Source organism: Psammomys obesus, unplaced genomic scaffold (genome assembly GCF_907164565.1).
Source record: "Psammomys obesus unplaced genomic scaffold, mPsaObe1.curated_primary_1811, whole genome shotgun sequence".
Lineage (NCBI taxonomy): Eukaryota > Metazoa > Chordata > Mammalia > Rodentia > Muridae > Psammomys > Psammomys obesus.
The window spans coordinates 9,103,448-9,116,999 of NW_026585698.1; the positions used below are offsets into that span (position 1 = coordinate 9,103,448).

Below are 13,552 nucleotides of genomic sequence, written 5' to 3' on the forward strand. Positions count from 1 at the left end.
GGAGGGAGGGAGGGAGGGAGGGAGGGAGGAAAGAAAAGAAAAAAAAAAGGTGGATGGCATTTGAGGAATGATAGCAGCACCTATCTTATGGGCCACATGCACGTCTTTACACATAAGGATACAGAGAGAGAACAAGTTGGCCTGCTGCTGCTGCTGCTGCACTGGAATTTAGCAGGTGGTAGCCAGCATTCTATCCTGATTTTACAGGGTGAGTTTGTAGCTGGCAGCTAATTCATCGTCTAGTCATCTTTACCAGTGGCACAGATTTGACGTAATGGGAACGGGGAAGTAGCCTCATACTCCCTTCCATCCGTATTCCATCCTCAGCTTAGGAGTTTACGCCCAACTCAGTGTGACATCTAGTCCTAACTGTGGTAACCAAGGGGAGTTTCTCCAGCAAGTTTAAGCTTTGAAACCATGAGGAAACGACAGTGCCTGCCTCTTTCCAGCTCTCTGTAGGAGAGACACTTTAACCCTCCCCCTTCACCCCACCCTGGTTTGGGGTGGGTTTGTTTATTAACCCAAGGAAGATCAGTCTCACTGCTCCATCTGGGAAGCTGCCAGCGCTGAGTCATGCTTGCCGACTTTAGACACGCTGCAGCCAGGATTAGGGAGCAGTGGACTGCTGAATGGTTTTAAAAAAAGAAATACACCCCAGCTACAAGGAACAGAATTTTTAAAAGCAAATGGAATTGATTTCGTATTCTTTAAAAAGGAAAAAAAAAAAAAAAACAATCACCTGAACCGAGTCATTTGTTCCATGAGGTAATGGCAGTTTATTGTTCCAGGGGTGTGTGAACTTGGCCAGTCGTACCCCATTCTTCCTCCCTGTCAGCCTACAAAGCCAGAATCTTAAGCCAAGATCTAGGGGAAAAGCAGAGTGCAGCAGATGGTCCTCTCCAAGGGTCTGTGAATCCCTGATGATGGCCCAGTTCTGCAGGCTTTAAAACCACCCGCTTGGCCACTCATTTAGGCAATAGTTGTCCCCTGTTCTGAGAGAGGCAAAGTACTGCATTCCACTGTGTCGTCTGTGCCTTCAGCGGCACAGACTAAGGTTCAAGGAAAGTCCCTACCATTTACTCATCTGTAGTAAAAGGGGCAGGTGGAGAAACGGGGGGGGGGGGAGATACTGAGGCACCCCACCTTCTGCCTCTAGCTGTGCCTCTGCTCTTGTCCTCAGTTAGTGTGTGTGCTGGTGCTGCCCTCCAGAAGGGCCTGGAACACACAGACACCAACCACTTAAAGCTGCAAGAACAAATCCCCCCCCCGCCCCCGTCTCCCCCCACCTTTGCTCGTCTATCTCCTCCCTGAATACAATGACCTTGTATGAGTGGGCGGCGGGGGGGGGGGGGGGGGGGGGGGGGAGTGTCTCTAGCTTCAACCTGAAGAGCAATCCAGATCTGGCTTTCTTATCTTCCCCTTCCTATGCTCTCGTTTGTTTTGTTTGGGTTTGTTTCTCTGCATGCTTGGTTGGTTTTAAAACAAGCTCTTACTGTGCCTATTTGGCTGGTCTGGAACTCTATAGACCAGGCTAATGTTGACTTTACAGAGATCTCCCTTCTGCTGGCTCTGAGTGCTCATATGAAAGGCCTGCAGCACCACACCAGGCTTTCTTCTAACTCCTACTTTCTTGATTATTAAGAATGAAAGTAACAGAAGATAAAGGGAAGCATTATCTGAGTGTCTACTGTTTGAATTTTCTAGGCTGTAAATTCATTACTCATTTATTTATATATTGAGACAGGGTTTTATGTTACCAAGGCCAGTCTTTTTTTGTTTTTAAGATATATTTATTTTTAGTTTATGTATATGGGTGTTTTTCCTGCATGTATGTCTGTTTACATACATGCCTGGTATCGAAGGAAGCCAGAAGGGGGTATTGAAACCCCTGGACCTGGAGTTTGCAGATGGTTGTGAGCTGCCATATAGGTGCTACGAATCAAACCCAGGTCCTCTGGAAGAGCAGCCAGTGCTCTTAACTGCTGAGCCATCTCTCTAGCCCCCCAGGCCAGTTTTGAATTCACCATATAGTTAAGGAAGACTTAGAACTTCTGAACCCCTTGCCTTCACCTACTGAGTGCTAGAATTACAGCCTTGTTCCATGACATCCAGATATTTTTGTGCAGGGAGGTGGGGATGGACCCCAGGGTTTTGTGTATACTCAGGTAGCACTCCACCAACTAAAGAGTGTCCCAAGCTCTCAGCTGAAATGCCTTCTCTGAAAGTTAGATGAGATCATAAACCATTAGATAAAGATTTAATGAAAAATGTTTAAAAATATTATATTTTATACCCCTTATTTGAATCTTCAGCAAAAAGCATATAACAGATCTTGTTTCTTGTTACTCTTTAAAAAAATACGTATGTGTGTGTTATGTGCATATTGTGGTGTGTGTGTGTGTGTGTTTGTGTGTGTGTTCATGCGCAAGTGTGAATATCAGAGGACAACTTGAAGAAAGTTCGGTCTTCCCACCATGTGGGAAGTTAGAACTCAGGTTTTCAGGCTTGGTGGCAAGTACATTTACCCTCTGAGCCATCTCACTGGCCAACAGATCTTATGCATAAGAGCTTAATAACATCTCATGTAGTTGCTGTAAAGACAGAAATGAGTGGTAGAACACGCTCGCACTGAGTAACTTCACATTGTATGGTAGTTCCTCCTCTTACCAGATGGCCTCGGCAGCATCTCTCCTGCTTCTGCCCCAGGGTTAGAATTGGTCCAAGAGAGCAGGATGGATGAGGGTGGCTGTGGAACTGTGACTTTTCGGTTTAAAACAAAAACAAATATCAACATAATAACTGTTTGCCCTCCCCGATGGATGGATGTGGTCTGCAAATGCAATTCCAAGGATTCTAAAGGACGGCTCAATCAGTGTTTTCCTGCCTGACTGCCTATAGCTTTCATCAGGACATTTCCATACTTGCCCAACTATGCTGAGCTCTCTGTCCAGTTGTGGCCAACTCCCAAGCCTCATCACCCTCCCCACTGCCATCTTCAAGCATATGCTCTGTGTTTAGCCCTGGCAAATCTCTCAGTCACTTTCCTTTGAGTACCTGTGGGTCATCTGCAGTTCTCTCGTTTACCTTCTGTCGTTGTGACATGGTATTAAGGACTGTATATTCCAGCCCAGACTCTGCCCATGACTTGACAGGAGAGTTTTAGAAGGTAAACCAAGGTATTTATATGTCACCTGTAAAAGAGAAAGGGACGGTGGCTAGAGAAATGGCTCCATGGTTAAGAATGATTCCTGATCTTCCACAGGACCTGAATTTAGTTCCTACCGCTCACAACATATGGCTCACACCCACCCTTATCTACAGAGCTGTCTTTTGGACTCCAAAGATACCCTCACACATGTGGCATACAATGGCTGACACACATAAATAAAAACAAGTCGCTGGGCATGGTGGCACACACCTTGAATCCCAGCACTTGGAAGGCAGAGGCAGGCAGATCTCTGTGAGTTCGAGGCCAGCCTGGTCTACAAAGATAGTTCTAGGATAGCCACAGAGAAACCCTCCCTCAGAAAACAAACAAACAAACAAACAAACCCCAAGTCTTTTATTAAAAAGGGTTAGGGGTTAAATGAAGTACACATGATATAAACGTTCAGCCCTTCAGATGGACAGTACTAAACAGCTGTGCTGTGCTGGTCACACCATGACCCTCTTTATTGGAGACTGAGTGCCTCCAGGACAGAGTTGGCCCTGCCACCTGGACATTCAGTGTGGTTCCAGACAGTAAGACGGGCTGCGCTTGAGTGAAGTCTGTTTCTGATGTTGGTATATTCATGATTGTGGATCATATGTGTCTCCTTCTTCCTGTTCCTTCTGTGTGTCCCACTTCTTACAGAAGCCAGTGAGGCAGGGAGCTTCCACTCCATGTTTGCTGGGTGTCCACTGGTCCACACGTCCACCCTGACACCTGCCTGGCAGGCTTATATATGTCATGTGTGGGTTTGTGGTGGATGAAACAAGTAGCCTATATGGTTGATCTGCAGTCCCTGTGTTCTCTTTCATTTTGCTGAATTTTATTCATTTTTTTTTTTGAATAGGTGATAAATGCACATGGTTCAAAATTCCCAAAGTACAGGAGTTTTTGGTGAAAAGTAAGTCTCCTCCCCCTGCACTCTGGTACTGTAGCTCACTCTTCAGAGGCTATCGCTGATCTATCAATCATTCCAGATTTATTGAGTACCTATGCTGTGCTGGGCAATGTTCTGGGAACTGCGTAGACGCCCACTGCCTTCAGGAAGCTTCTTTGCTCATCACCATTGTCAGCAGAACCTGCTCAGTGGACTTTGAGTTTCCACATTACACTGGAGGAGTCAGAATGAGGGCCCCTCCAGCGTCACCTCCATCCTTTGCTGCCCCACCTTTCTCAAATCCTCAGTGGTCTAAGATGACTCATGCCATTGTTGCAAACTGGTTTCTTCGATCCTGAAGCAGAGATAGCACGAGGAGAGAGTTAAATGATAATGCATAAAAGCACCAAGCCCAGAGCCCAGAACACAGTAAATGCTCAATAAATACAAGAATTGATTCTAGTGATCCAATCATACCCTCCTGGCCTGCGGTGAAGACTGATAATGGTGAAAAGGTTCACTGTTCTGCAATTTTCATTGTCTCTCTTTGCTGTGATTAAAAAAAAAAACAACAACCATATTTTTAAAGCTCTGTAGCCCACTGACGCTGTTTAAGGTTGACTGCCTGTGTGTAGAACAGTCAGCTCCTGGTTAATCAGTGGGCGATGCAAATTACACCCCTCTTGATTTCTCATCTGACTGCTTTCAATCTCCTGTCATTTGGAGGCTTTGGGGCTGTTATTTCCTTGGAGGGGTTTTGTGTTGTTTCACCTTTTAATGTAACGAAAAGCAATGTTTTGGTGGTGGCGGGGGTAGGGAACGGGGGGGGGGAGGTGTGTGGATTCTGCATTTCGAAAGGCAAGAATTAAGCCCTTCTGAGCAGAATGTCTAACTATAGCTTGGTTTAGCTATTTTGAGCGAGTTCTTCCAGGACTTGAGTCTCTAAGCAGCTAGAAAAAGAAGTCGAGTCCCTAGAAAAGCAACAAATGCATTTTGTGGCGGTGAGCTCCAGGTGGAAAAGATTACAAGAAACTTAGATGTGAAGGGAAGGTGGGGGAGGGGAGAGGGGAAGGAAAGAAAAAAGAGGAGAGAAGAGGAAAGGAGGGGAGGGGAGATATAGGAGAGGAGCAGGGAGGGAGAGGAGAGATCAAGCCTAGGGCAAGAAATGTGTTCCGCTAGGTCAAGAACTGTTTCTCCCAGCAGTGTAGGAAGAGCGGCTGAGAGCATGGGGAAGTTAGGATGTTGTTTGGGTAAAGCGTGGACCAGAGTCGAAACCCAAGGCGATAAAGATGCCCCTGTTTGTTCCTCCACAGCCCTGAACATCATTTAACACGTTGGTTTTCTTTCTCTGTTTCTGAAGCTACTCTGTCTTGTTTTCCAGGTAGACAATGTTTACAGCTCTATGTGTGGTCCTCTGTAGCACAAGGAATCTACTCTCCATTCAGGCAAAGTGAGAGGGAGGCTGATGGCTGGGATTCGGAGGGAAATGCCACCAGTGGTATTTTTTTATTACTTGGTGTGGTTACTAGGGGTTATGGTTGTTTTGAGGCTGGTGTTGTATTAAAAACATTCCCTGGGAGCAGGAGGATTACTGACAGAAATGGATTCGTAGTAAGAACAGTGGCGTCCATATGTCAAGGCTTGGAAGGCATAAAGTCTGTAGGTAGTACATGATGGAGGCCCACGTGATGCTATCAGCCGCCTCACTCACTTGAGGTCCTTATCTGTACTCATCCTGTGGACACTGCTGAGATACAGAGCTGAGGAGCTGGCCAGCATGTGACCTCTGGACCTTGTTTCTTGTTTCCATCTCGGTCACCTATTACAGAATAACAACCTATCCTTGCACTCAGTGTCTTAACGCATGACTTCCATCATTCTGTGGGCCAACTGAACTCGGGGATTGTTCTTGCTGTCTTTCATGAGATAGCATCAGAAAGCAGCTGAAGTAAGAGTCACATGACCGGCTGTGCAAGGTTGTGTCATTCTTCAGCTAGGATGCCTGGAACAGCAGAGAGCACTGCTTTCTTTCCTTTCTTCTCTGTCTTTCTCTGTCTCTCTCCCCTTCTTTGTCCTTGTCACTTTCCCCCCTACTCCTTCTCTCTGTATGTGTGTGAGCACGTCTTCCTTTCTCTTCCCCTCTCTTCCTCCCCCCACAACCTCTGCCTCACTCTACATAAACCTCAAGCTTCATTACACTATGAAGGCTTAATGTTAGTCACATTTCTTACATCAGACTGGCCAGGGACAGACAAGCATTTCCAAGAGTCTTACTGAGAACCTGTAGGGTTTCTTCGTCTCAAACCTAGAGACCCTGGAAAACCACTTTCCCTGGATTTTACTATTCAAAACTTGAGCCAACCAGACTCAAGTAAGAGTGCTACAGATGGACCTGGACAGAGGGCCGCAGAGTTCACTGCAGACTGGGTAGGGAGGGCAATGGGAGAGACAAACAGCTTCCCTGCCAAAACATAGTCGAGCCTATTTATAACACGACTATCCAGCCATCAGTCCTAGCTTTCTGCCACTATCAAGCTGTCAGTCAAGTGCGTGGACCCAGGCACTTCTTGGGAAGTGAAAACTTAGGATCCTTGGTGTTTTATACGTATTGCAACAGAGCTTCTGTGTCAGAAATGCTTAGTTTTCTTGTAACATATAAATATTAATAACAATATATAAATATTAAACTAAGAGTATCATCCATTACCTTTGCTGGCTTGTCAATAACTGAACCTGGTAAGCAGCTGATGCTAGCCAGTCTTATTTTATTATAAAGAGGATCAGAGGATATGACTATATCACTTAATATAGGTCGCCGCACTCCATCTTCAATATAACAGTGTGTTGTGCTAGATGGTAACGATAGAAGGTTTTCCATGGAGAGGTGGAAGGTTTTGTTTTGTTGTTACTGTTTAATCATTTATTCATATGATATACATGTAACACCCGTGCTGACCCTGTTGATTTTGCCCTTATGGTAACTCTATACATTCATGGTCACAGATATCTGGGCCCTGGGGAAGAACCTGTCACAGAACCAAAGTGCCAGCAGGGTAAAGTTCTCGCCTTGCCCATGCTTTTAGTTAACCTGACAGGAAGTTATAGGGAAGTCCTGGACAGGGTCACCTTTTGTGAAGGTTCAAACTGTAACTCAGGGCAGTTGAATGACATTTCAGCGGTTCTGGGTTTGTGACTGCTGAGCTTGAATCTGAACCCAGAACGCCTACTGTACCAACTGAACTAAAATAATAGTTTTAACTTTGATTTGTAAGTTCAACATTTCAAAATAAATCCTCGCACTGTGCTAAATCGTGAGGACTTGCTTACTGTCGTGCAGGTCATATTTTGATTCATCTTTGACAGGTATCCACCCTAACCCTACACGGGGTTTCTGGTGCTCTTACAGTGACTAATGACCACATTTTATCCTTCATCAAGCTTAATCCCAGAATGAAACTAAATCACCGTAGCATGCAGTTTGGCAAAATAAAAATACAAAATAGCCTCTTCATTCTTTATCAATCATCAATCCCCAAACTGTCCGTAGGGATTGAACACGCACTATCTGAGAGACCTCAGCAGGTTAGGCAGAGGCCCAGGACACCCTGGGGAGCAACGCCCGTCCCAGACGGTGAGGAGAAAGTGAGAGAGGAAGGAGTTAGTGGGAAAGGACCTAACACCCTGCACAGGCTTAAAGCCTGAGAGTTTGAGAAACTGCAGAGACTGGAGTAACTGCCCTCCAGGTGGGCAGGGCGGGGTGGAACAGTAGCTCAGTCCTGGGGAAGGCTTGGGGTGAGAGGCGGGCACGCCACCTCCCAGGCCTGTGGGAAGCAAGCTTGAGTAAAACTCTTTACTCAACCGGCTGGCTTGTGGTTTTTAGATATGAGAACTCAGCCTAGCGTCCAGACATTGCCCTCCCCGAGGCCTGGCTTCCGCTCCCATTTCCACTGGAAATGGCTTCCCTCCTACTCCTGTGTGGACTGCAGCCAGGCTTTGAGCAGATTAAAACAGATCGTCTTAACCTCGATGAGTCACATTCACTCGCTCATTCATGATCCTGAGACAGCTTTGCTCCCCGCTTGCCCCCTCCAGATTCAAATCTCTCGGTATTTAGGTAACGCGCCAAGAGGGTGGATGTATGGATGGGGGAGGGCTCACAGGGCCCCGCCCCTGAGGAAGTATTGGCTGGAGATTGCAGCTTGAGTCATTCTTCTCTGGGGGTGTGGCCACAGGTAAGGTGCTCTTGCCCCATTGGATGGCTGCTCACCCTTTTAGTTACACTGATACACACACACACACACACACACACACACACACACAAAAAAAAAAAACAAGCTGTGAGATGGACAGGGAGGTGTTGGACTTAGGGAAATAGGGGGATGGATATGATTGATATTGCATTGTACACACATATAAAATTCTCAGAAAATAAATTTAGAGAGCAAACTTTAAAAAGACATGCTGTGCACAGCTAAGTTAACTTCCTAGGCTAACTACCGGTATTCTGGTGTGCAGGTAAGGGGGTGTGATTGAAATGACCTCTCCAGTGGAACCTGCGGAGAGGTCTGGCCATCTCCTCATTGCCCACCCACATAAACAGGAGGCTTCCTGTAGGCGGAGAGAGCCCCCACGTTTCAGAGGAGAGACGTTTTGATAGGAAGGTGGCAGGGTCCCCTCCTGGGCCCACTTTTCTCCTCCTGGCCACTGTCACCCCATCCCCCTGGGCCCCTCTCGGGCGTGAGAAGCGGTAAACCCTCCGAGCGTCTTCAGGAATTTAGAGATTACTACTGGTTGCTGCTTTCTCTCTTCTCTCTGCGTGCGCCGCCCCGTTGGTCTGTGTGTGCGCGTGTTTGCTCCGAGGCGTCCCTGGGAACTCTGGTGTCACAGCTGCTTCCCTGGCCCCACAGTTTCCCAACCTCCACCCAAGGGCAGGCCCTCCCTCCTTTCCTGGCCCTCCTTCCACCTGACAGGGACCATAAATAACAGAGGCTCCCGGTGTTCCCAGCCGAGAACAAAGTTGAAAGTTTGCCTGCAGCTCCCAGCCACTCCTGCTCCGGCCCATTCTTTGTTTCCTCCCCGTGTTTGTTTTTCCTCTACCTGCCTTGGCTGTTTCTTCACACATGATTTGAGAAGTCTCCAAGTCTCCCAGTTACGTGAAGTGCCCTGGGCTCCCCCGACTTGTGAGGGGGTCCCAGCTACTCTGGCCGGCACTGGTATCAAGTTACTGAAAGTCTACACCCCCGGCAGTCCTCATATTTACATACAAATAACTCCTGGGTTTGCATTTATGTCACTATTGGGTCCTGCAAGAGGCTCGCCAGAGCGTCCTTAATCCAATCAGAAGGGACTTTGAAAGGATGTCTTCGGAGTGAACAGAAGGATGTCCGTCGCTATTAAGTGTTGCCACTTGGAGTTTTTTGAATGTTTCGGGTCTGAGATTTTTTTTTTTTAATCTGCGGAGTCTAAAGAGTGAGGAAAGATGTGCAGTTGCTCAGTTGCCTGCGACGGCTTGGAGATGCTGCAACCCTGGAGGAGACAGATCTGACTAGGGAAGGGTTTGCTCAGGCTGGTGTGGATTGGGGCTGGTGTGGACGGCTTACTCTAAACCCTCCCGCTTAAGGAATTCCTGGAAGCCTCAGGAAAGTGCTCTTCAACCCAGCGTGGTGGAAATGGCTTTGCCGCACAGTAAGATCTTTCTTTGATTCCTGCTTGGCGTGTGCTGGTTTTGTTTCTGATGGGAGAATTATGCAAATACCCTTTCCTGGTGTGTATATATTTAGTGGAAAGATGATCTGTTTAGTTTTTACATCTGCAAAAGAAAAACATACACATACACACACACACACACACACACACACACACACACACACACACGTTGCCAGTGTGTTTCAAGATCTGATTGGTTGCTAAAAAGTTGAGCTCCTGTGGTTGAAATGAATGGAAAGTGTAAGCGGGACTGGACGGAGGAGCCTGGCCATGGGTAGCTTACCTTTGAGTAAACCTAACATGGGCACGTTTGCAATCTCTCCGGGCCAGCCAGCTTGTATCTAGAAAAGGAAGAAAAATAATTTTGAAAAGAGACCGGGGATTTGCCTGTGTGGAGGCAACTTTCCACCGCCTGTGCTGTACTTTGGGAGGGATGGGAAATACCCCAGCGGGCAAAAGACGATTGAAAAGCCTGCTCCGTCACTCTTGGAATGTGGTTTTCCGTGTGAGCTCACTAGGCATACGGAGCTCGTAAGAACATTTTACATGCATTAACTCTTTGTGTGGATGGTGAGAACGCAGTTCCTGTGGTCCCCGTTTCTGTCTGCAGGAGCCCCTAGCTCACGCCTGGGGAAGGCAAGAGTTGCTTTGCCTGTAGACTTCAAGCTGTGGGAAGAGCTGAGCTGGTTTGTTAAGCTGAGAGGTTTAGAAACAGTTCAAAACCAACGTGCCCCCGAGTCTCCCGGGTGAGTGGCTACAGCTCCCGCCATTAAGTCACAGGACGCAGAGCGGAGATGCCCCAACCCGAAATCCTCAGAGGAAACCGGTTTAAACAACGAAAATCTCACTCCTAGGTTGGTGAGGTAACTCAGCGGGCTAAAAGCACTCGCCAAGCCTGACCGAGCTTAATCCCGGAACCCACGTAGTGAAAGCAGAGAGCCGACTCCTACAGGTTGCCTTCTGAATTCCGCAGGTGCACCTCGCACACCAACACACAAGCAAATAGAACAAATAACCAAGTAGAGCCATTCCCGACTCTCATCTTATAATTATTATTTACTCTCACTTTATTATTTATTTACTATCAGCGACATAGGCCTTATTTTGCAGGTTGTGTCCGTTCAAACAAGCTGCTGCCCGTCATCCCGGGTGATATGAGGAAAACTCATTTGAAGAACTCCATCTCTCTAATTAACGAAACCACAGGGTGGGGGCAGAGGGCAGGGGTCTTTGCTTACCATTGATCATTAACACTATCTGGGTTTGCTACTTTAGGTTGGCCACTGCAATGGTGAACTAACTCTTTCTTCACTGTTTCTCTCTGGGTGGCAGTTTGTTTGGTTTTTTAAATGCAAACCTACAAGGGCAGCGGGGAAGGTGATAAAATAATGAACCGCCGTTTTCTCCGTGATTGCCACAGAATGGAGAGGGAGAGCTTCTGACTGTGGCTTGCTCTCCACCTGCAGGTGAAGATGCCATCACAGGGGACACTGACAAGTATCTTGGGCCACAGGACCTTAAGGAACTGGGCGATGACTCCCTGCCTGCAGAGGGTTATGTGGGCTTCAGTCTTGGAGCCCGTTCTGCCAGGTACTTTATTATTGCTTTTTTTTTTTTTAATTTCTTCAGAGTTCACTTATAACACGCCATGATCAATCATAAGTCGGCATCATTTCCATCTTGCTCACGATTCCAGAATGTGCTCTTTGGATGCCATGTGAATTCTGTGGAATGTTCTTGATGCAAACATGAGCGCGCCCTGTGACTTCTCTTGTTGTTCGCAGTGCTTAGTCTCCTGTGACAGAACACGTCAATCGTCTGCTCTCTCAGTCAGTCAGTTTCCAGCATGGTACCAGACAGAGCTCCCCGATAAATGGGAAAGCCAGTCTGAGTCTCATGTTTCAAAAGCAGTTTGCTCCATACCGGAAGACATTTCTAGTTATGGATATACAAGAAATTTGTATATGTATTATTTGCCATGCTTTGTCAGTGAAAAATTAATGTGTGGTTGATAGGCAGCACCCTTGATGATAAAAAACAAACAATTAAAACTCTGCCATGCTTAGGCAGTTGAGGTTGTGCCAGAGGGGCCTGGTAGGAGTGTGAGAGTGATTTATCAGAAGTCACAGACAGCAATGCTGCTAATTCAGTCCTTACAGCTGAAGGAAGAAAGCCTTGACTTACATACAAGTCACTCACCGTGGGAAGGAACAGGACTTTGCCCAAAAGGCTGGGAATTCTTTTCCCCTGGTGTGGGTCAGCAGCATGTTTGCTGACTGTCAAGTTATTTTAAAGCTAATAATTAAACCTTCTAAGCAAGAGCCCTGAGGACATTTTCCTATAGTTTAGGAATCCGCTGTAAAAAGTTTCATTGTCTAATAGCAAATGGCACTTCCCACAAAGCAAACCTTGAGATTTATTCCCAGTTCGGTTAGTGAAACCAGTTTAGATACAGCATTGCCTTTTCTTCAGACTCTCCCATGATTTAGCAGAAGTTTTCCTTTATGAAAACATTCCCTAAAAGGCTTGCAAATCTGAATGGAGCAGGTGTCACCAACAAGAAGAGAGAGAGAGAAACTTTTAAAATGTGCGCTATTTCAACCACAGATTCTTTAGAAGTTACAACTGAAATGTCTGGGCCCTTCAAGGATCCCAGTTTTTTTGTCTCTTGTATGGAGTTGGGTGTCGTTTGTATTCCCACAGCAGGCTGCTTTCTCCTCCCTTTGTAGAAAACCCTAGCCACTCCCTTCCAGTGAGCCATGAAACCTGAGTACTGCCTCTCGTGAGCTTTTTGTCTTAAGATGTTTTAAGGATTTCTTGTCTCTGATTTTGACTATGCTGTTGCTCTCATATATGTAAGTCATCTTTTTCATACTGGCAACTCATGTTATGCTCAGAGGCAAATATTTCTTACGGCATATTTTTATAGCTGTATTTTTAAATAATTAATAGCTTCATGTTTCTAAAGCATATTGTTAGAGCATTATCAAGTCAGTTATTCTGAGTGCAACATTTAAATGGACATCCAATGTATGATTCATTCAACCATAACATTTGTTTTTTGTTTTTTCTTTTTTTTTTTTTTCCCCTGTCTGATTTTTTTTTTTTTTACATTGTTTCTTCTGGTTTTACTTTTTTTTTTTTTAATTTTCTAAAAATACTTTAAAATAGTCCCAAGATAAGGTAAGAAGATGTGGTGTTTTTGTAGTGTTCCTCTGCCTGTCCCCGGCCCACATTTCCATTTTTATTTTCTTCGGCGTTTGTGCTGTGCTGTGCTGTGCTGTGCTGTGCTGGCTGGCCTGCAATGTGCTTTTTACATTTTTGTTTTGGTTTGTTTTCCTGCTCAGCTGTAGGAAAACAATTGTGATTGAGAAAGGAAAAAGAAAAAAATTATGAAAAGAAATCTTATCTATATAATAGTGAGTGGGCACTTAAGGAATTCCTCCCTCTTAGCAAATTTCATAGAGTGCATGACTGAAGTGAAAGGGTTTTGCTGGATCTAAAGAAAAAGTCCTACATAATTCCATGGTGGCTGTTTGTTTGAGCTGTCCTGGTAACACCCTAGTAACTCTTTTTAACACAAGGAAGCATGGTTTTCTAACGGGTCCTGCATCTAACACTTAGGTTACAACAATGGCTACAAATAATCTCTCTGACCTTGGTTAAAAAACACCCGAAGGCTGTGTGGTGGCAGCACATGCCTTTAATCCCAGCGCTCTGGGCGCAGAGGCAGGAAAATCTCTGAGCTGGAGGCTAGCGTG

General features: G+C 46.0%; 1 protein-coding gene across 1 annotated transcript in view; it reads left to right on the forward strand.

Annotated features, from left to right (window-relative positions):
* Ank3 (ankyrin 3) overlaps positions 1–13,552 on the forward strand; it is a 215,046-nt gene that overhangs the window by 117,602 nt on the left and 83,892 nt on the right. Inside the window, exon 19 of the mRNA XM_055598850.1 lies at positions 11,258–11,381. Coding sequence (XP_055454825.1) covers positions 11,258–11,381 — 124 coding nt within the window. The remainder of the gene's footprint in view (positions 1–11,257; positions 11,382–13,552) is intronic.